The 25,383-nt window shown below is 35.6% G+C and overlaps 1 protein-coding gene across 1 annotated transcript; it reads left to right on the top strand.

Annotated features, from left to right (window-relative positions):
* The first annotated feature begins 1,630 nt into the window (after positions 1 to 1,630).
* Positions 1,631 to 22,761, top strand: LOC107194626 (neurexin-2-beta-like). Its single transcript, XM_015584273.1, has 6 exons — positions 1,631 to 1,676; positions 6,558 to 6,799; positions 7,356 to 7,473; positions 14,625 to 14,798; positions 19,811 to 19,973; positions 22,341 to 22,761. The coding sequence occupies exons 1-6, from the start codon at positions 1,631 to 1,633 to the stop codon at positions 22,759 to 22,761; spliced, it is 1,164 nt and encodes a 387-aa protein (XP_015439759.1).
* The last annotated feature ends 2,622 nt before the right edge of the window (positions 22,762 to 25,383 follow it).

The raw sequence follows: 25,383 nt of genomic DNA, 5'->3' as shown, positions 1-25,383 counted from the left end.
CCGACGTAAGAAAAAGAACACTGTCTGATTGAAGCTCGAATCGGATTCGATTATTTAGTTGGCGTTTTCCTGTTTTTTTTTTGCTGTATAGTGTGATAAAAATCCGGTTTGTACTCCCAGAGATTTTGAATCTTAGTAAAATGCTATTGTTATGCTGCGTAAATAGCAGGGCACGTGATATTTAGTATATGTAAGGTAAAAGTCCCAATGACTGGCCAGGTCCCATTACATGGCCACTGACGGGAATTTTATTTTTTATTAAGTTATATACATAAAATAAAAGATATATCTTTTTATATTTATATTATTTAACTATTTAATGTTTTATAAGAAATATTTTGCCACTTGACTTCTTGTTTAAAATATTAAGGAAATTGTTCAAATTCTTGATCTTACATGCAGTATGAGTCTCAACAGATTTGTTACTAATAACTAAGGAAAGTGTCGTATTTGTTAAGGTGATAATTACCATAATTTTAGATTTTTCCTCATAAGTAAAGTGTTTATAGAATTTTAAGACTATTTATAATTAGTGGAACATAATAAGTAATTTAATTAATTTGTTTTATCAATCAATTAAAATTTGTTGTGGCTATTTATTGATTATCGGACAAATCGCTGTCTCGAGTGTTTTATTTGTGCCTAGTAAGTACTATGCAGAAATTGTAATTTGCCAACGAATCAAATTAGTTGGACCACTTCCAATCACAAGAACTGTCATTACTGGCTGGGGGGGGGGGTGGGACCTATCAAGCGCATACATTATTGCCCCTCCACTTTTGTTGCCGAGGCTCGAGCTTCGGACAAAAAACAAATTTACAAGGGTCTGATCTTCAGACTCTGAAGCATTTCTCCCTATAAGATTATTGCCCCAGCGCGAACTCGAGTTTGAGACAATAATCGAGAGGAGTTTGTATATCTTTTTCTCTTATATTTTCTCTGCCACAGTTGTATTCATGAACTCATGGAACAATTTTTGGCATGAGCAACATTTGATCCAGATATGTTTCTTTGTGGTAGTAAAATACTTTTCCCAACACTTTACGCTCTACGCAATATTATATTTATAATTTACTATTATAATTTGATCATTATAGTTAAGCCAGCCACAGCACTTATCCCTTTTTTGGCGTCTCTCAATCATTTTGTGGGAGAAATGACACATGTCCAAAAAACGAACTAAAAATATATAACATTAAAAACACTGTGTTTACTAATTAATAAGGAACCATATTAAACAATAAAATAGATACGTACTAACTTTGTCCTGTCTCCGTTATGCTTGTAATAGCATTTGTGTTTAATGCTTTGTGGGTACGACACGTGCAGCCACAGCCAAGTAGCATTAACCTGTTGTTTTAGGCACACAAGTGAGGTTAGAAAAAGACGCAACATATGTAATTATCCCTTTGCAATTGGAAGATATTATTATCAAAGTGGGGCGTCTCTCCTGAACTTACCCTATCTTCATTCCTTGTAAAACTTTCTGATAAAACGAGCATGTGTTGTTATGAAAACTTTATATAAATAGAATTTACGTGCTACAAATTGTGGAATGACGATTAATGAAATATCAGTGACAGCTGTAAGGATGTAGGTGAACATGTTTCGTAAAACGTTAAACGCAGTAATGGTACCTAGCCATCAATTGCAGCAAAGTAATTATAGACAAATCGGTATGACACACTCATCCCATCCGACATCATGTGGAAATTAAATTGTAGTACAACAGTGACGTCAGTTTTCAAAGGTCTGCATCCACTCGACAACACGTGTCATTTACATAATTAGAACGATAAGCGGAGGCGTCTCCATTTCCTGTTCAGTAGCCATCTATTTTAGTCTCTTTCGTACAGTCGTACTTAATAGTACAAATTGAATATTGAGTGACATTTATGAGGAGACTGCGGATGCTACAAACTTATACAGATTGCATTGCAACGGAAAATGATTTAACACGTTGACAGTTCCAGCAGATTCCAAATGAATTAATAATGATCTAATATTCTACTTTAAAATCTATTAAAATCTAGAGAGTATTTCAACTTATAAATGTTAAAAAATTTAACAATAATACTTAGTAATTGCGGAAAAATAAATTTCATTTTAGTCATCGAGGTAATGAGTTACTATTTAACCCTGATATGTCCAAACTTTTTTTGTTGAAATATATTTTTTCCTTCACAACATTATTCTATTTAATATATCCTTTACAATATTTTATAAGGAATCACCTCAATTTTTAGTGTGCTTTGTATTGATTCTCAAGTAATATCTAGTCAGCAGCGCAACCTATCATTCAACTGCGCAGCTTGAAAATATTGGGGTATTTCTATATTTGGGGTAATTCTAGACTGTTTTTAATCAATTCATAAATATTCTATAACGTATATCTGATTTCTACACATCATTTCGTATAATATTTTTATACGAGATGAAAATCTCGGCTTGCGTGACTTCCTTGTCGTTCTGTGCAACCTGCCTAACTCGACGTCATAGGGACAGTTTCAGACGCCATCTTTGTGGTGCCTAAAACACCGCCGAGTTATCCTCTGGCGGTTCCTGCAAGCCTGGTATGCGTGTCAGCCAGACCCATTTTTTCTCGGCTCGCCGAAAATTATTATCCATACTACTGAACCGCCGACACTGGCCCTCAATCCCCACCAAACAGTTCATCTACAACAGTTGGGAACCTCGTTCTGCTTGTTGCTTTCCTATTACTAGGTGGTATTTAACTCGCCCATGGCAGGTCACCCCGATGAACCTGCTCGAACGTATCCGATCCCGGTCGCATCCTGTCTTTTGGTTTCTAGTCGCCTAATAAAAAAATAGCCGCATTATCGATCTCTGCCAATCGATTATATCGTCCAGCTTGAGCTAACGAACACGTGGGGACCTCTGGAAAGTCCATGCTGGCCTGGTCGGTGTTCCTGGTTAATATACATATCCAAAAAGATCGTCTCGAGTATTTATTGTACAGTGTGTACAAGGAATCATTGATACTAGACTGCGTGCGTTTATATACAAATAGGATTTTCAGAACTGATTTACGATGACCCAAATCAAATTTTTGTTATTAAGGGTTTTATCAGGTTAGGGGTAAAATAAGATCTATATTAAGTGTTAACCGGCCGACTAGCCGATTGATCGGACTCTGAGCTGTCAATTACATACACACATAGTCGGCCGACTAGGCTCTGCCGATCATTTTCAAAGACAATTTCAAATAAAAAGATTTAATTAATATGGCTCCGATTACTTTCTTTAGAAAAAAAGATTTAAAATTTATAATTCTTATATATTATGAACTCATAGAGAAAATTGTTTAACATTGTTTGTTATACTTACTTTATTACGTCCTGTTTCTACGTTTTAAAGAGTTTTTTTTGTTATAATAATATTAAGAAATAATGACCAATGTCCCTACTTAATTGGTATTTATTTAGTTGGTTTAAATAATTGCAAATACGTATGAGTATGCTACATATTAAAAATATTAAAATTATTAACTAAAATTATTGACTGTGGTCTGTTTATCGAAAAAGACCTCGGGGGTCACCCTGCCTCGGCGCGTGGCTCGGTGGAAATCCAACGCGAGCTGCGAATTTCGTGCGACGTTGTCACAGACTCAATGCCACTGTGTGTCCCTTTCCATCCTCGGGCACTTCGGCACGAGAGCCTCTCGCTCAGACGCTCGGTAAACCAACTTCCTTCTTTACCCTGGGATTTCCACGCGTAGCGTTTAATAACCTATGTATTACTTTAATCCCCTTTTAATATGTTGCTCAATATTTGATTTTTTTTTCAAAAGAAATGAACTTTTTCTTATTCATGTATTTTAACTCTTGACGTGTGAAAACGTTCAGCGTCTCGTTAACATTCTCCGCCACTTCCACACAATGGATGATTGACGGGCGCATGCCGAACGCAACCCCTATTACTTGAGATTGTAGATAAGTAGGTCCTTCTCGAGAGGTTTGTAATACGTGCGATGGAGATAGACGACCGTAGACGAGGACGCACGTCGACGGTCGAACGTCATTGGCCAAGACGTGAAGAGTGAGAGAAACACAAGCGCCGAAGACGTGTCGCGATCGCGACAACACCGCGAAAAGTCGGGCCTACCTCCCAGGGCTCATCTTTCGATAAACAGACCATAGTTTGCCACTACATACGTGTAGGTGTTGAGATCTTTTTTTTCGTAATTTCCTATACTTGTGTATCAATCTTATTATTGTAGGCTTTTTACTAAATTTTTATTTGTTCTTAATTAAAATAAGTTGATTTAAACAAAATTATTCTCTCGGTACTTGACAGAATCAGTTCATAGCACCGTCGACTGATTTTGTCGGTGATTAAAAGAATTCTGTCTGACGAATGTTATAGGATATACACAAAATTTATTTTTAAGGAATTCAAATTACTTGTAAAAAAGAAATTCAATACAAATTTACTCCTACATTATTGTTGCTTGTAAATTTATAAAGTTTGCATAATATGCACATAACACAGTAAAATAAATATCCTAATAAGAATTAATGAAATTAATATTTTATTTGTTACTTAATAAATCTTTCAATGGACGAAAGATAACTTTTTTTTGGATCTCATACTCGCTGGATATCTATGAGAATATAAATTTTCATAAAATATTCATCATTTAATGATAAAAGCGTGTCTAAACTGACAGTCAGACAATTTTTACAAATTTTATTCATATTTATAATTCTATCGTATATGGGCTTCGTGAATGAATATACATAAATATGTTTATACATCAAGTACACGTTTTAATTTAAATATGAAAATTATAAAGTAAAAGAAATTGATGATTACACTCCGGATAATTATACAAATTCTCATTTTCGAAGCAGACTATTTACCACAGCCCAGAATCAATGGAAGAAATGTGTACATCTATTAAAAAATTGATGAAATTACAAATAAAGTATAAATTTCTGATTTTATTTGTTAGCGTTCAATCTGTTGCGTTCTACACATTTTCATAAATGCATAAACGTACATACACAAACTACTGATTATTTATTTTACTTTTGTCGTAATAACTATTTTAATGCATAATATTCTTTTTTAATAACCTAAAAAAACTGTACTTTGCATAAACATCCACGATTTAACAATGATGACTATGGAAGAATCTAGAACCAGATAGTTTACTTTAAAATTTACAAAATGCTAAATAGGAACCAAAGACTCATCTGATTTTTGTAATCATTGAACTCTGCCCCAATAATAAAGAATGCACGTGCTGCTGCGAGTAGGTTTACTCGTAATCTAATAACGTGCACCATCCCAAGAAGGGCTGATCGAACCATAGAGAGTTCCACGTGTATCATGCTTGCCTGTTCTTAAAACCAACCAAATTTAGACCCTACAAAGGGAAAGACCTCGAAGGGAACCCATACCAATTGGTAAGGGACTTTCGGAGATACGTACATGTACCTTCGTTCCCATCTTCCAAGACACATTGGGAAAGCTGGCTGACCGGTCGTTGGTCGTCCATACCAGACCCAGTGACTTCTGTTCGCCTGGTCAGTGGTCAAACGAAAACATTTGTCAGCCGAAGATACTGCATAACTTATCTCCTCGAACCCTTTTGGCTAACCATGATCGAGGAACACTTTATTCATATACATATGTCAACAATGATATAAGAAATAGTAGTTTTACTTTCGTCTGATAAATTGCGTTGAACTTTCATGAATGAAAATTATTAACAGTCATCACCATTTATATATTAAACTAAAACCTATTCTGTACTTTTTAGGGTAAACTATCTGTTTCGAGCGTAAAGCTAATTAAATATTCCTTAGGGTAAATTAAAACTCATCAGGGATTGATATGAAAGGCGGCTACAATTGTTATTTATATTTGCAGTATTTATCTACTTCTAATAATTTAGATTTTTATTAATAATTGTACAAAGATAGTTATGTTTTGTATAACTAGCTGTGGATGTTAATGCAAATTTCCATTTTCATATACTATGTTACAAAATTCAAAATAACAGGAAAATTTGTATCGCCAATTACAGAAGTTATGCAAGTAAAAATAGAATAAAACCTGTAATATTTTCTGAGATCTTATTTCATTGAATTTTACACATTCGCGTTTATAACATTTTTTAATACGCTAGCAGGATAAAGTAGGTATTTCAGTAAAAAATTTACTTTATTTGTAACCTCAATATTTCAACTTCATCTTCTACCTTTATCTTTATGAATTACTCCATAAAAGTCTGAATCTGCATAAAAATTCGTAATTCTTTATTCATATTTTAATAATACGATTTAAATAAGATTTATACTTACAGGTTGCATATGTATTTTTACATAATATACGTATAATGAAAAAATTGTTACTCATTTCATATTTGAAACCAGTAAATCGTCTGCAAAAAAATTCTTTAGTAAAGATATTAGACATCCTCATCATTACGACCACATTGAAATTTTTATTGCAGAGTTTAAAAACGTAATCACGAATTATTACGCAATTAACGGTATAATTCTGATAATTTTCATCGATGTTCCCAGGTCACCAGTTGACGGTCTTCAACAGCCAATCGGTCATTGAAGTCGGCGGTCGATGGAACCGCAACAAGGGCAGAGTGGAGCGGCCATATTTGGGAGTAATTGCCGGTTTGGTTGTAAATGGTGCACGAATACTAGAACTCGCTGCCTCAAACGATGGAAGGGTCACTACCAGAGGGGATGTTCAATTGATGCCCGCCGGAAGTCTTCTGGATCGAGCGGCTCCTTTACAAAGAATGCAACAGGTGAACTAACGTATTCAGCATTATTATTAGGATGCAGATGTTCGTACAAAAGTAACATTTTAATATCTCTATTTACAAAACTAGAATTAAATCGGAATTAATTTTGTTTATTAGAAGCTTTATTTTACGAATTACAAATAAAATCAAGACCATGTTCCATTAGGATGAATCACAAATAATTTCTATGTTTCTTATATTCCTCTTACCTTATTAAGAATTCTATAAATAATTTTTATTTTTCTTTCATTCCACTTAGCTTATTAAAAATCCTATAAACAATTGCCATTTTTCTTTTCTTTCTAATATCCTGTTAAGAGTTCTATCCTTTATTCTAAATATGTACTTTATTGAACATTGTTAAATTTCGTACTGTATTGAGGTTAAGACAATCGTCAGTAACACAAAATCTCAATGTAGAACGTGAATGCAAAAATATTTTATGTATAAACCCATAAAATTCGCAGTCTAGCCATTAAAAAGTCTGATACTTCATCCGCAACGACCTGCACGAACATTTCGTCGTACACAATAAATCTCCGTTCTTTTTCTATTGCAGACGCCAGCGTCCGGCTTTCCCGGCGTCATGGACGACCTCATATTTTCTGGCGCCGGAAGTGGCTGCACCGCCGACGACGAGGACGAAGAATGCACGCCTATCTATGAACCCGGTTCCGGTAAGTGTAAGTAACATTTCCGTGGGCGTAAGTAATTCCTTCTGCACGCTTCCTCGCGGAGGAATTTCTTATACGCATTTCCACTCTGGTCTCGCACGTATCGATATTTTACGTACGTGCACATTACGTGATCGTTTTCTATGATCTTTTTGTGAATCGTTCGGAATTACCATAGATTGCGCAATATTTTGAAAAAAAAAGGAGTGCCTACTATTATTTCATACATTGCTACTGCATATGCACGGTATACGGCAATTGGTGCAGAAAGTGTAAAGGGTGATTCTACATGTCAGAATGAAACGAAAATCGCGAATTACGGAATTGTATTGAAGGCATCATTTTCAAAGTTGAGAGTTAGAAACGCCTGCAATCAAGCAGTCTAGGCAGTAAAAATACACAAAGACGTCGCCTGAAACAAATATAAGGCGTCTCACGGAAATTTTTAATAATTATAAATTTCGTTGAAAACTTAACAGAACATTCTTAAAAGCTTAAACTTTCGATTGCTACCAAACAATCGCAAGGTCAACGATACAATTATTGAAACAGAAACGTTATAAAAATTTCTATCTAACACGAGCCTCGTGGAATTGTAATTGATACTGAGAAGTTAATGATTTCTTATTTAGTTAAAAAAAAGAACATTTTCATAAACAATTGGTTGGTTATAGATTTTTTTACGGAGATGATCATAGCACAGAAGAAAAACGATATGTTCACGATCAAATGAAACCAAAAATTAAGATCAAATATGCAAACTTAGGTTTCAATGCGTTTGGTAGTATCTTCTACGCATGTCTGGTATGGGCGTCAACGTCAGTTGTTTTCCTTTAGTTTGTTCGACGAACTTTCCAATTATTTTTTTAAAAATTAAAAAAAAATAGTAAATGTTTTCCATTGTAGTATTTTGTAGTAGTTACAAGCATTAATCACTAAAATTAAATTGGTAAAATTGATAATAAGTATAGAGTACCATATGGAGCCTAGCGTTTCTCGTGAGCAATTAACGAACCTTCAATTATTAAGCTTTTACTGGATTTTTTAATCAACGCCAATGTACGGTCGGTACTGTCGTGACCTACGCTTACCACTTGTATGCAGCTTACCTGGTTTTGGTCGTTTCTGGCTACAAGATGTTTTTATATACTATTAATAATCTAAAAACGACGCCTCCAACACAGTTTCATAATTTTAAATTTTCGTCTTATTTTAACATATAAAATCACCCCTTAAATTTTCTGACACCAGTAACCGAATACCATGTATTGATTATGAGTACGTTGTGCACTGCTCGAAACTCTAATGAACAGCCTGAACAAAATATGTGTAAACAATCGCATGTGTATCGTACAGCAACTTTAATTTCAATAATATCACAAATTTAAATGAATGTATAGTGGAATATTTTTATATGAGACAGGGATTCACGACCTTATTTCGATCATATATCGAATATCAACCATGTGAAGAAAATGTCTGGTGTGAAAAAATTCCTAATTTGCACTGAATGTTTCTTTTTCAATTCTTGAATGTTTACGTAAATTTATGCTAAACCTTAAATCACTATGTAATTGTTCTGTTGTTTTTATATTATAAATATGGAGTTCGTTATTCCAAACGATATTTCAGAGTCAACAGAATAATAGAGTATAAAATGTATAGAGAAAACTATAAAATGGAATATGAAGTATTAATAGAATATAAAATCATAATTGGTTTTACTTCAAATATTGATAGTATTACCCGCAGAAAATATAATACCAATATCAAATGTAAAAAAATGTAGTTCCAGTTACAAAAGTTAAAGTAGCTCTAATATTGCCTACATGGTTATGGCTACGGATAAAAAAGTGATATTTTATTAACTTTTAAATCTTTTCATACCAAATGTCTTCCAATTAGTAAAATTTTCGCATACATAAGTATGCATATGTAAGTAGATAACAGAAAATATTGATATTAAAAAACGTGATGTGAAAATTATATCATTCGATAGATCATTTAATTTGGAGCAAAAAATGCCTTTACAATTCTTTGATAGGATTAACACTGTCCAAGTTATTACGAAGAACGTACTTTCTCGCAAGTACTCGATCGACGAATTATTCGTATATAAGGCGACTGAAAGCGCTATCTGCTTGTGTAATATGAAAGGAGAGATGTTTAGCACTCCCCTAGACAAGGATGGAACACACATAAAATGGTAAGGCACTTGTCGCCTTTGGCGGCACTTACCAAATTTTTTTATTACCAATTATTACAATCAAGATTATTATTTTTATAATTATTAAAAAGTACATAAAAGCATATCTTTCTTATATAACTTAATTTTACTATGCTTTATACGTACGAAATTATTTTATCTTGTTAAATATTATTTACTTTATTAAAATAAAACAAATAAAAAAATATTGCAAATAATTATTTGTTTGTTTTATGATAAAATTAAACACTAGCTTTACTAATATGAGATATGAAAATACACAAACAATTAATTCATTATAAGTAATTAACTCAAAATCGAATTGTTGTATATTTAACTCGCTTTTAAAAAATTGTACTCTATGCATTGTTTTATTGAAAGAAATAATCAATTTAGAAAAACTTTTTATTATAAACATGAATTAGTTGTTGCGAAGTGATTACATGATAACAAATGATTCATATCGTTATTAAGTCGCTCTTTCATTTTCGAGTTAATGATTATTGCATTAATCCGTTAGCTTCAGTAATAACATTTCAAACTGTAAAATCCTGGTTTCATTCTCGGCGTTATACAGTGCCATTATTTGCATTGTTAACAGCGACATAAAGGCTGTGTTCAGAATTGAACAAACATTCCCAGTTATTCAACCGAAACAAGTTAAAAGATGCGCAGTAATTTTCTCTCGTGACCCAGAAATCTGAATTAAATTGCAAATTATAATTATCTCGAGATTGAAAATGTATTCGTGCATTGCGTTTCATCAAGTCATTTTGATATGACATGGCTCATTAAAAGCGTTTCATTACTAACGAAAAATCATTAAACGTGGATTGTTCATTCAGAAATAAACAATTAACCAACACTTATTCGAATTAGAAATAGAAAACATAAATCGACATAAACATTTCATCAAAAATTTATACTTGTAATCACATTCTTATTTAAAATTTTTACTTAAAATCAATGTACTTAATAGAAGTTCCTATCAACCAATCACATTCAAATGAATATAATCTTCTGTAATCATTTAATCTAGAATATTTCGTAATTAATAATAACTTCCGAATAGCTAATAAATAAATTCTTATTTTAAATTTTTATTGTATATAATAATACTCAAAGTCAAATCACATCAATATAATAAATATTTGCGACCTGCGTGTGAACATATTATGTTAACTTTTTTAACGCAAAAACATTGTTAAAACATTTATCCAAATGTATAATCTCATCACTCACAATTACATAATGCACATAAAAGTAAAAATACACAAACTGATACCTACATCAAACAGCTGTTTATGTAAATATAAATTTTAATCAATTAGTTTATACATTGTCGTGTATCATTTATAGCTGCCAATGTGCCTAATTCAAACATTTATCAGCTTCTAACTAAACAAATAATAAATACAATATAAACAGAAGTCATATTGTACTATTTGTCAGTAGCAAATATTTATTTAAATACAATTACATTTTCATACGTCGAGTAATCAGGCCATTTATCTTGATTTCTCCGTTTTTGAATTGATCAATGTAAACATAACTTTGTGTCTCATCACAATCATAACGTCGTCACAATACGGCGTGGTGGGGCAAGAGGCAAAAGAAGGAACGTGTGTTGAGTACACGCACGCACGATCGGCTCACATATCGTATGGCATGCCACCTTTCCTTCTTCATGCTCGCCCGGTTATATCTTCGATTCATTTGCATATTCAGGATCCCCAACCAGTGTCCCCCCTTTCTCTTTCCCGTCGATCTCCTTGCACGGTCTGCCAGCCGGTTCGAAAATCTTCTCCAGCTGACTAAAAACTGAATTAATACGATCCCTTCGCACACTCTTTGTTGTCAGCACGATCGAAAGTCGAACCCCTACTTTTGCTAATATTCTTTGTTACACATGTTTATAAATTCATTTAACACGTTCGCTACCAGTCTGTGTATATTATTCTCCAATGACTAAATCAGTCTACTTTATTAGATAAAAACCGGATGTGTTTCACCATGTTCATCTATATTTTATATTATTCATTATTTCTATTTTATGCATTTTTTATGTCTAATCGAGAAGTTATATAAAAACATTCCGCTAAATAGAATGGTAGAATCCTAGCATGGTCTGTGACCAAAGTTTTAGAAACAATATTTTGGTAGAAAACGTGTTAATAATAGTAGGAAACATTTAGTGCAATAAAGTTAACATTAGGTGTACCTACCAATAAGTAGTCCACTATTTTTGGTGAAGCTCTGTATGTATGTGTTAGTTTAGAAATAATTTAAATACCTATCCTATTTGAACAATATTTGTGATTTGTTCGCATCGTCTTCCGGTATTTTAACTAAATAGTAGTAAGAAAGATATTGTGGATCTAAAATGTATTGCCGTCATAGTGGAACAATAGTGAATTACTTGTGGGTATGCCTAATACATATAACATGTAAATGTGTTTCCTTATGTTCCATTTAAACTCGCCATCGCCGATAGGCAACAGGTTATTTCAGACGCGTGACATTTTTACAATAAAAATACATTGTTCGTTATACGAGATTAATATAACACGAAAGCAATGTCAAGATATATTTTTTACGTGTATAGTAACCCTTTACGGAAGAACAGTTGGTAGTGAATAGTATAGGACTTTTTCTTCTAGGGTCTAAATTCTTCTTTATAGCGACTTTAATTGTATTAACTAAACAAAAATGATAAATGCATATAGTTATATACAATTTATTTATAAATTTCTAAAATACAAAAACGAACAACAATTAAAGACTACACGCAAATTGAAATACAAGTATTTAATTTTGTTTTTATGATAAGTTCCCATTTTTATTGTTTTTTTCGTGCGATTAAAACACTATGCAATTACCGTTTCGTGTTTACGAGACGTAAATATTTTCTACAGTTTTAAATTCGTTTTAGATACACAGCTATACCACGAAGAACACGGGTTTCTCTTGAACGTTGACTTGGTACAAAGATTTCCCAGTGTAATTACCTTTTGTGGCATTATTTCATCGTGCTTGAAATAATTTACATAGAAATACGTTAAGATGTGCACGGGAAAGTGTTTAACGTTGAACGGATAAGAACGACCACAGCTATTCGTCGTTTTGTAATAAAGTACGATCGTGAAAGTGTTAAGATAGCGGGTTTAATTGTATGAAATCACGCATGGCTTGTGCAAGAGTGGCGCTCACACAATGATCACGAACGATCATGTTGTTTCGTGCACGAGAACATTGACAAATTATTGTTTGTTTCCTTTTTGTTTGCATAGGGTTGCATTCTTGCGCTGTGTTTCGCCAAAAACCATATTAATTATTATAGAATACCTACACTCGAAAACACATAAATCGAAAATTCAAAATATTTTTAAATATAAAAACATTGACTGATATACTAATGTCTAAAATTGTTATAAAAATATAGTTTTAATTTTTTGTACAATCTGCACATGTATTAAATATGAATATCTATTTAACTGTAATATTGTTTAACCCATACACGGTTAAAGTAATATTTTAGTTATCCTTATTAATATTGATGAAGTCATATCAAAATACGATACCTTAAGTCTGTAGCAATTTATATATTATCTTTCATGAATTTTTGACTCGTTTTATAATTTTATTCTGAAAGTTTAACTGTTGGTCAAAACATCATTCTACGTCTTCATTATAAATGATACCTTAACTATAGATACACTACCACTCACAAGTATTTGTCATTTCATTGAAAAAGGTTTACTCTTCTTTATTCATCATTTCACTTTGTAAATTTCCAACAAATGATCATGAATGTTGCTTGCTCTAGTGTCCATATTGTAAAAAAACGTGTTCTTTTGAAGAAGTCACAGTTTTTAGTAAAGTGAATCTAGATGGACAAAACGTATGAGTGGTAGTGTATATGTATGCTACATATTCACTAAACGAGTAAATAGTTTTTACCAAATGAAAGAATAAAAAAGTAATACTAAAGGATACAATAAATACAAAATTATCCAACATTTCGACTTTACATCGTACATATTTGCTTTCCAAGATAAAGAAGATTGTATTTACGATCTGTGGATAGCGCGACAAAGCTTAAAGGTTAGAGTTATTTACGGTACCAACTGTACATAGGACGTACCTTCACACTTTATCTAAACTTGAAAAAAAACCAAACATCAATAAGCACATTCACGAGTACAAAAGCTGTTACGTAACATAATGGAACCTCCATGAACATTTTTAAACATCCTTGTTTTGGAAATGTTAGAAAATACTAGAATATCCTCCGAAACAATTAAAGTGCAATTTATTCAACTGCAATAATTTTGTATCCTGGAAATTAAAATCTAACTATCAGGTTCATATTAGTACAAATTACAATTAGCGTATCCAACTTTAAATATTATTATTAAAATATTGTCCACGAATAGAGGGGTTACTTTTCTACACCTTCGCACGATATGTGTAACCATATTCGAAACTTATCGAGCGCCTTCTTCAAAGACTCCGGTACATATTCCGAACATAATAATCCGTCGAATTTAATCGACACAGTCGAAGACATCGTTTTAAATATCAATTGAACGAGCATCGTGCCGGAATGACTCCAAACAAAAACGGAAAATCAACGGGGAATTGCCGACGAAATTGAGTTCAAAGGGAAACAAAATCGGCACGAAGTATCACGGCCAGAGAACAAAACGTTGCAATCAAACGTGCATTCTATCTCCATTATCATCCTCGACCACGCTCCCTCTCCCCCTGCTACCCTACCGGCAATATCCACATTTTCGTTTCGCGTTACACCGATGACGCAAACGCTGGAAACCGCGCAATCATACGGAAATTATACGAGCATCGCGTGGGCAGGGTACATATACGCAATTTCAATAATCACGATGCTCACTCATTCTCTCTCTTCCTTTTTCCCCCATGTTCCCAGACGACATAATAACGCCGGTTTACGTCGCCCCGACGAGGTCGCCGACGACGTTCAGACCGAAGCACCGGAACAACAACATCCAAGAACGTCCGTCCTGCGACGACGAGGAGGACTGCGAGGAAGGCTCCGGCGAACCGATCACCACCGAGGAAATTCTCGTCACGTCAGTCACCGGTCAGTTATCTTCTTTTTTATACTCTATCTTTTATCTTTTTCCTGTTTTTTTTCGCTGTCGAAACATACTCGATTTTCACGAGTCAACTCGCAGAACACGCGACGCCTGGTATTGATCTTCCGTGCACGGGTTTTCTCTCGTGCACTTCCTAGTACATGCTCGCCGTTCATGCGGGCGGAGTATTTCCAAAACTTGCATAGTTTGTCGGGAGTAGAAGAAAAATCTTTCGGGGGCGAATCGAACGCTTTCCCTGTGGTTACGACAGGATGGCATTTTCCGCTCAGGAGGGCTGATTTTTTGCTCGTGGATAAGGAAAAGAGAGGAAAGTTTGAACAAAATATAATAGGGAATTTGATTTTAGGGGAATTTCCTGTCACGTTGTTTGGTCTTCTATTGACGGGCTGATTTTTAGGTTATGAACATCAATGTTGTCGAAATTATAGATGAATCTAAGCTCTGGATTTTATGTATTTATATAGCATATTCGAACATGCAAAGAACAGAAGAAGATAGCAGCTTAATTAAAGTATAGTCAACTTTCTATTTTGTTCTACACCTACCGAAGTTACTGACAGGAGAAAATCTGTGAAGTTGCAAATTTGTTGAAAATGAATAGGTACGTATTTGTTTGGTGACTCACAGGATAAGTCCGATAGGAGCTGTAAAATCATTTTTTTTTATATTGCGAATTTGCAACAAATTCGAAGTATAATAACGATTTGAACTCTTTTAACGGAGATGTACAGTAGGAAAGCATTAATCTACAGATCTCTATTACCTGAAAGTATAAAACCAGGTCACGCTATTAACAGAGAAGGAAACTGTTCTACAAACATTTAATAAATCGTTGTAAAATAATGTTTATTGTTTTTATAATTATTTCTAATTTTATAATTATTTTTAATTTAATAATTATTTCTAATTTGGAAATACAAATAAAAGAGGTTGTCATTATTTAAACAAATTCGAATACATTGTTTAATTACCATTTGTTAACTATTATTTTTTTTTTATTATTATTTATCGGTCGTTAAACAAACATTCAGTGACATTTAATGACGTTCATTTTACAAAAAGACGAAACCAAAACTTGTTTCATATTCCTTTTGTACTTCATTGTAAATAAAACTAATCTATCTACAAATAAGAAATTATGCATGAATTATTGCGGAATTGTTAATAAAAATTTCGTATAAATAAAAAATTTAGTTGCTCCAATGAAAATCTTATTTTTGTTTATTATTTAAATGAAATATGCTCAGGATCAGTTGAACAATTTTTCTCTATTTAAACGAGCTCCTTAACATTTCTTCGCTATCGTACAGCATACAAATTTCCGTCGGAAGAAAGGAAACAATTACCAAGTTCCCTCGACCCAGTGTAAATTAACATTAAAGCAAAAAGTCCAGGTGGTTCCGCGACTGTTACCGAACACCCCATTTCGCACCTTGTCAAAATCTCGAATGCCCTCGAGTGAAATTCCAGCATCGCGCCGGGCAAACGCTACATTAATATTTATCGCAAAGTCAAATTACTCCGGGGTCCAGGCTCTTCCATCGCGTGCGCGCACGCGTTCTAATTGAAGCAAGAGACGTTCAAAATGTGAACGGGCAAGAAAGGGGGAGAAGAATGCGCGGAAGAGCTCGTTATGGAAATACTTGGCCCGTGGGCGTCCTCTTCATCTGCATATCCCTCCGACTTCGCCGCGTTGAAAGCTCCGCCAATCCCGACTGCTACTGGTTAAGTTAACCGTCACGAAAATAGCGGCTACCCCCTTCGACGCGACAGGGGATGCATGCAACTTCTTTTCAGTACCGGCGGCTCTTCACCGCAGAATACCGGTGTCTCCTCGCTCTTTGCTCCGTCGTTTACACAGCCGCGCCGTTTAATCGCGGTTAAAGTGATTCTCGCCCTTCCCAGACGACGAATAGAAACGTCTAAAGCCGGTACGAAAATCCCCTTTTTGGAACCCTCTCTTTCTCCCCCCGCCGTCTGGGTTGACCTTGCCTTTTCGTCTACCCTGTTACGCGGAATCTCTTTTTTGTCGGTTCTTTTCACTCGGAACACACTGTAGAACCCGCGATTATACGGACTGATCCGGCGATACGATGTTTCAGTGTGATTAACGCGGGAAATTCCAAACAGGGCGGATTTCAGACTTCCTGTTTTATAACTACTGAAATCAAAGGGGTGCTCTCGACGGAATTTATGTTGATTATACATTTTATATTTTAGGATATTGTGGTAAATTGTGTATTACTATTATGATGTAAAATTTAATGTAGTATACATTTGAACGCTGGTAGTGTTAACGTTTGCGATTTTGGTTTTTATACAGGAATGAATATTTATTATACGATGTTTGTATGGTGTGTTGTATAAATATTGTATAATGTCTATTCAAGGTTGGGTTTAATAGCGGCCCTATGTATTTTGCTGAACTTCACCGATTTTGAGACATTGTTTATTTGCCGTACATGGAGGAAGTCTTTCTGCGCTTGGGTCTCTTATATTGAATATATTGATAGCGATCATTCATTAAAAGCTTACTAACAATGCTTCGAAGTAAAGTTGAACAATGGAAATTTTTGTTACAATCGTGGAATCTGTAAAATTACAGTAAAAAGTGGATACGTGCTTCTTACCTTTTTTCGTACTTTTTCTCTTTATTTCTCACTTCAGAAAGTAATTTTAGGAAACAACAAGTTAGTTTTTTATCTTCTCTATTGTTACTAACACCGACAACAGAAGTATACCTTTTCCCAGTAATTAAAATGAACTTGTATATTTTACAAATTGAAAGTATAAAATCAAGTGGCGTTTTGCAGTAATTTTTCTTAATAATGAAACTTCCGAAAGACTAGTTTTGTATGTGTGTACACTCATTGTTTCCTAAGTAAATAGTTTCTGAAATAGTTAACTTGTTATAGCATCACGCTATTGATCAATGTATTTCCGATCGAAACGACTGTTTTACTGTTTAAAGACATTCCCTACTGTAGTTTCATTATATTTTAAGTCGCCAGACATTTCGATCGACAAATCCCCAACCACTAATGAACTTACACAGTCGACATACTTTAACTAGACCAACTGAGAATCGATTTTGAACGACGCGGAACGAGGTTTATATGGTCCGGGGGTTCAGCTTCGTGCACTGCATCGTGCACACAAAAAAAATATTCTATTCTCTACTACCACTGTCAGCGAATCTCATTCATTCACGTTTCTGAAGGTTAATTTTTAAAATATCAAGCATTTACGACCATAAAATATGATTTTTACTGATTTTCGAGTACACAAAGTGTAACAGAACGTGTCAAAAATAGAATTCTGTAAATTTATTTATGATCATGCTTTACTGGATTTGTCAAATACTAGGTCTGAAATTTTATCAGGCATAAATTTCTAGAGATTAGTAATTACTAAATGAGTTTGAAACTTCTCCGTTCGCTATAGCATAATGTTTAAATATAGCTCGAAACAAAACAAGAGATATAGTGCTTTTTTCCGATATGTTACTTTATTTTTTAGAAAATATTTTACAATAACATGTAATGTTTATTCAGATAACAAATTACAGTAACAATTCTCATAGATCGTTATAGGATGAATGTCAATATTTAGAATCAGCTCCGCCAATTTCAAAGCGTCTTACAATAAGTAACTCCTACTACGGCAGACTATGGTTTAGTTAAACACCTTTTTCATAAAATTTATAGTACAATTTACTGGATGATAATAAAAGTGGTGTTAATATTTCAGTGCTGCTGTAAAAAAATAACTTCCAAGATTAACCGTTTGGAAAAAGTCAATGAATTAATCTAATTCCACTATAGGTATTTCCGAAATGGTGTTACAATCCGAAAGAATACAATTCCACATGCAAAAATAAGTAAAAAATGCAGAATAACAATTTTTCGTACGATACTTCGTTTTCAAGATAATTACTTTCAAAATACCGCGTATGTATTCACAGTAACAATAAGTAGAAACAGAATGCAATGAACAGACGCGTCAGCCAAGACCTATTCAATTACTTGCGTTTTTCTCGAAAACGGAGCATCGTAATAAAAAATGTCATTCTACATTTTTAACTTATTTTCGCATGTAGAATCACATTCTTTCGGGTCGTGCCACCATTTCAGAAACATCCTGTATGAGACATTAATACAGTATAATAACATTTCCATATAATACGTCTAGTACAAGAAATAAATTTGTGTAATTTTCATTTTTATAAATTAGTGTCTAACAGTGTGAATTTGCATAAGGATCCACAGTCTGTTCACTACAAGCAACATACAGTTCTCAAAAAACTAAATTCTCATCCAAGAATTGCTTACGAAGTCCACACGTTGATATTACACATACGATTTCTTAATAATGAATTTTTTGGTATTATTAGATTTCTGTATGACATTGGTATTATTAGATTTTGAAAAATGTACACATATTCAAATCGAATTATCCAAATGTGAACGTTCATAACTAAAATGACAGAAACTGAATCATCTCGAAAACACTTTTCAGACACCCTGTGTAAACAGACCAATTGTCCAATCTGATCTACCATTGTGACCAGACGAACACAGTTCAATTGTACGAAAAAGATATTCCGCAAAAAATATTCAAAATTTACATAATCACCCACCGCCTAATAATCACCACCCCCTATCTTTCCCATCGGCCTCGATCACGAAGAGCCCCTCAGTGACAGACACCATTCTTCTCAAAAAAAAAAAAAAATTGAACGCTATCGCGCGAAAGTCAACGCCATCCTTCGTAAAAAAACAATGCAAGCGAGGCCATCAACAAACCCGAAACGCGAGAAAAGAGACCAATTAAATCCCAACGACACGACGCGTCAATTCTGCCCCTCCCCCCGCGTGAGTAAACGTATGTACGTCTCTGGAAGTGGCGGAACACGACTCCCTCCGGGTTGTCCTCGGCAACGTGGTGGCCTGCCCACGCATACGCTCTTCTCTCCATTCCCTGTTTTACCAAGCAGATTCCAGCTCGGTGACGTACACGACCGCCCGCGAGTACACGACCAGCCACATCAGCACGCAAACGTCTCCGGACTCGGCGTCGTCGACATCGACCCAGGACATCGTCACCGTCTCCGTCCAGTACAATGTGTCAACCACAGACCTCGAGAGCAGCCACGCCAGGTGAGTTTGTCAGTTCGCTCGCTCGGACGCCCTGCCGCGCGGCACACGCCGAAATTCACTCGGCCGACAGAAATTAACGTGGTGGTTGCTTGCGCGCGGCGGAGAGGGGTGGACCTCGTGTGTCTCCTCAAGACACGCCGCCACGCGAAATAACGGTGTTGTGTTCATGTCTCGGGGTGCTTGATTCACTCTTGCTACGCGAGATTTCGTGTTTCGAGCTTGATTTGTGGTTGGAATTTTGGTGGCATTTTTTTTTTATTTTAACACTTTACCGACCGGTAGCTGGTTAATAGACTTGAATATTTCAGTGCTTGTTAATATGATGGCTATTTAATTCACCCTTAGGTCAGGGTTAACCCTCGTGTGGGCAACGAGAATATTCACGGTTACTGAGCAATCGGAATACCTCTGTTCTAACAGATTAGATACACATAGAGAATTTTACTTTCATACTTGTCCGAAACTCTTAGTTTTCCCTTCCCATAATATACCAAGTGCTGTTTTAGACGAGAGCATAAAAAATTGTGAAAGGAAATTTAGAAAAGGGTAGGTGGGTACCCGGTTGCGTACACTAGGGTTAAAGAAAAAGTTGATACGTTTTTCTGTTAGAGTTCTTGCTATTTTTCGTGAATGTAATTATGCTACTGTGATTGAACTGTTCAGTAACAGTTTCTTGGCTGTTGGTCGTTGGATCTACTGAACCTATTAAATAATAGCCGGTTGGTAATGTGTTAAAGGGGAAATAAAGGCAGAGTTTTCGGTTTTTGGATGAACTTTGGATTTTTTGCGATTACTCGGAGTCGTGGAGAGCTGGCGGTAAGAGATAAAAAAAGCTGAGATGAACTATATTTGAGTTGAAATACATTTGAGAAATTTTAATTAATACACGTGTTTTATTTCGTTGTTGAGATTTATTTTGAGACTAAGATATAGGTTTCTACGATTTTGTGCATTGCCGAATCAAATTGTGCCGGAATGACTATGATGGTTACTATTCGTTATACCAAAGCAAGTAAAATTGTTTTTTTTTAATGGTTTTAATATTTTTTTGGTGGTTTTGAAATACCGCTGCAAATGTTTTCGTAGACTGTCATGTGGTACGTGCCAAAATTGATGATGAATTATGCACGTGTTTAGGGGGTTGAGGGTAACCAAACTGTAATTAAGCAGTCAGATTGGTTTTAGTGGTTTGATTAGTTAACCGTCCTAACGGATTCAGTCGGTCCGCTAAGCTAACTTGCAAAATTGATTCTACATTACAAATTCAAAACTGTCGCTTAACCGAAAATGGTTTCACATTAACATTAATTTCATCCTTCACACAATTAATTTAAATTTGGCCGATACAATAATGAAGTGTATTAAATTTTCCAAATGTGCTACTAAAACGAATCGATGGCTATTACATTTTGGGTTAATAAAATCTGGAAATCTTACATTTCTATTCAAATTAAATACATACAAATGCCCAGATCAGCGGAAAAGTTAATACTATCGTAACTTATAGTAAGATATTATAGATGCTGTGTAGAATGTAACTTATTCGAGGTATTTATTCATCCTTTAGTATCGTCGCTAATAACCGTGACATATAATTGATGCGACGTTAAAACTCTTAAAAAAAATTTCTTATTCTTTACATAGTTCTTACTTCCCTTCCATTTTAACATCATATTCCATATCATAATTATATTAAATGGTCCAATGAATTCTGTTTCACTATGTTTTACCAAAATCAATTTTTGTTTCCAAGAAAATCAAAAACCTAGTTTCATAATATTTATCAGATTAAACTATAATTTAAGCATTGTCACTAGTAAAAAAATACATACATTATCGAATCCGCCTCATCTAAAATAACAAAATTAACACTATGACAACCGAACAGTATCGCGAGTAACTTTCACCAGAGACCAGCTGTTTTTGTCAAGAACTAACAAAATACAGTATTTACCACGAATTTAAAAAATTCAATAACTTTGAATATAAGAAAAGTCCCAGCTGATACTCACAACGCCATCACGGCATCATCGGTCGGTTAAAGCGTATTTTTTTTGTAACCAGTATTCCGACAGCCTCACCCTTACTTATCATAAGGCTGCGGATTTTATGCATTCATAGGGCTGTATGAAATACGATAAAAGACAAAACTTTCATCGGATCCTACGAAATTACTATTTTATTCTGAACCCAATAGAATACTTAAGAGGAAAAATAAATTTCTACATTCGCTCCTGTCTTTATAAATTACTTTAGAAAATGTTATTTTGCATAAAAATCTGCAGTCTATCACCATCAACCCCCGTAACCTTTCATTATCTTTCATTTCCGAGCATACACTCACCGATCGTATTCTAATCGTTACAGTAGCGTCGTGACGCCAAGATCGACGACCGTGACGACCCAGACTACCACCACAGAGATGACGGACCCGCCTCCACCGCCGCCGCCGCCGATCTATCCGCCGATGCCAACGCCGCCAAAGAACAACAACAACAAAAGGATAACGAGCGAGGCGGCGGAGAACGCCGCGCTGATAATCGGCATCATAGCCGCCGCGTTGATCGCGATCGTTCTGATCATACTGATCATACTGAAGTTCAAGAACCGTCCGGAGACCAGCTACAAGGTCGACGAAACGAAGACCTTCTGCCAGGATCCGAACGCGGCGTTGCTGGGCGCGGCCGGTTCTGGCCAGGCGTTCAACGGGGCCCTGAAGAACGGCGCGAACAACAGCAAAACCAACAAGAAACGTGAATTGATAGACATCAAGGAGTGGTATGTGTAGAGACGTGGTGGTCTGGTCCTCAAGATACCATGCATCCGCTTAAACTGCACACGTGCTTGAATCTCGGTGTCATGTGTGTCCCGCGTGATTGAGTCACGAACTGTAACGAACGAGTGTGAGCCTCTTCTATATAGATTCTTCGTTGGTGCTAAGGGACAAACAAAAACTTGGTTTAGATGCGTCTTTTTGGTTGTACCGATCGATATAAAGAACAGTGGTTCCTTTTGCGGGGTGAACTGGTGGACAGTGGTTCGGATACTCGAACAGATTATGCACTGAGTTCAGGTGTGTGTATATGTGTGTATGTGTGTCGTAATAGACAAGCATTCCGATGGAGTATAGTAGTATACTCTGCTGTTTAGAGGTTATGATCGTCTTTGTTCAATCGATCTCGAGCCTCCCAAGAGGACACACGGGCAGGAACGACTGAAGACACAAGCATATCCGGAATGTCCTCGTGTCGATGAGGAAACTCCGTCGACACTGACGGATTCCATCGACGGTGTGCACATCCAAGAGTAGCGACGACAACAACGAGGTACAGGAATAGTCAACGTCGAGCACGATGTTCTAGACATCGTGTATATCTGAAAAAAGAAAACAAGCCAAGACTGATATCACGTTAACCGAGTATGAGATAGTAGAGAGAGAGAAAGAAACGAATCCAGGTGTCGAGGAGCTGATTGCTAATCATTCGCGAAGACCTAAGTCCTCTGAAGTCCGGTGTACGGGGAATGATTGTGTCGATTAGAGACGCGTCTGAGCGCCGGCGGGGGGGAAGTAGGGTATTTCGTTGTCACTTCGTTGGACCGACGCTCGAACATACTTCCAGCACTTTGCCGAGCGTGTAGGCGTCGAGTGATGCCCATTGATCCGGGAACCCTTGGAATACGGTCCGCGCGCACCCTTCTGGGCGACTTCCGCATTCCCGCGTAGACACTTGTCGAGTCCACACTCTTCTTCCTTGTTGCTATATTGTTAGTTGTGTATTATATTTATTGTATATGAAAGATTTATTATGTACCATACGACATTCGCGTGCATGGTCCTTCTTTAGATCACGTCGATAGGCTCTGTAACCCTCGATGGAACATCGCCACGAACGAGTCGGGTTGAGGGGGTTGGAACCCAGTTCAGCGCCGTATTTCGAGGGCCGGAACCTTGCTTTTGTTCGCAACAAGTCTCATAGTCCAGTATATTATATAGACGAAATGGAGAAAGTGTTGGAATTAATGAAGAAGCGGAAAGGACGAAAGTATCGATACGAACGATCCTATCTAGCGATTAATGAACTTATTGTTGTATAGAAAAATGGAATAAGAAGTATATATATGATATTTATCGATTATGTTATGCGTGTAAATTGTTTATTAAATTATATAGATTTTATTAACGAAAGAACGTAAGCGCGCGTGTAAGTGTACGAATGCGTGGATGCGTGTGTAATGTGAATATGGACCCGTGTTGTTTTGTTTGAAAAGCGACTCGAGTTAACGGTCGATGTATCGATACCGCGAGTTGACTCGTAAAAAAAAATCTGACGAATAAGTTTTAAGCATAGATGTATAATGCGTATATGCGTATTATACGTCTATGGGCGGGATTCATAGTCGTTGCTTATTCTTAAGCAAATGCTTAAGTCCCCAGTTATAAATGTGTAGTCCATACGTATGCACGTATACATTCATAACTAGGAACTTAAGCATTTGCTTAAGAATAACTAGTGACTATGAATCCCGGCCTATGATTTCATAGTGACTCGGAGGACATTGTCAACATAGCGACGACACCACCATGTGCAGAGGTGGTTATACGTATACACAGGGTGTGAGTGCACTATTTGCCAAAAGAAAACGAGTCGAGCGACGTTTCACCGGTGACCCTTTGACGTCCGATATTCTATTTCAGTTGGCCTCAATATTACGTTTTTAGAATCTATGTTTAATGGCGTTGCACCTATTTATTTACTCGTTTTGAACCTCTGTGATATTATTTTGATACTCATTTTATAATTTTCTTTTTGTACGTTTTTGATATTTTTTTTCCGTATTTCTGTGATACTTATTCAAGCGAGTCGATTTTTAGAAAATTTAAACGACGTTTTTGTTCTCGAAATGTCTGCACACAAATGACAAGAAATTGGAACCTCGATGAGAACCCTGAAGCAAAGGGCCCCAAAGGGTTAATTATACTGGCGCTGAGTACAGGATATTATTGGGATATCAGTTTCTATCAAACTCTATTCCCTCCTACATTAGGAATGCCCTGGAAGATTCCTTCGAGCCATTCGTGAAGGCTTATTACCGATAAAGTACGGATGAGCTTGCATTAAATAAGAGCTTCCCCAAACGCGACGAAAGTAATCATCAGCGGAAGTATATGCGTACATGTATATTTTCGTATTGTCCTGCTCGATGATTCCTGGTTTTCAGAACGTGTGTCTTGACTAGTGCTAGCTTTTTATCGCTCAGCTACATTCACACTTTTTTTATCTAATATGATATAACTTTAGAATAAATTAACGATGGAGTTTGATCGAGTACCAAAACTTTTAACACTTTATTGACTGAATATATGGTGTGGTCCGGATTCGTGTATTGCGGCACTTGTCGACTTGAAAAT

This window comes from Dufourea novaeangliae, unplaced genomic scaffold, assembly GCF_001272555.1.
Source record: "Dufourea novaeangliae isolate 0120121106 unplaced genomic scaffold, ASM127255v1 scaffold8, whole genome shotgun sequence".
In the NCBI taxonomy this organism is placed as follows: Eukaryota; Metazoa; Arthropoda; class Insecta; order Hymenoptera; family Halictidae; genus Dufourea; species Dufourea novaeangliae.
This window is presented reverse-complemented; position numbering and strand designations above follow the sequence as displayed.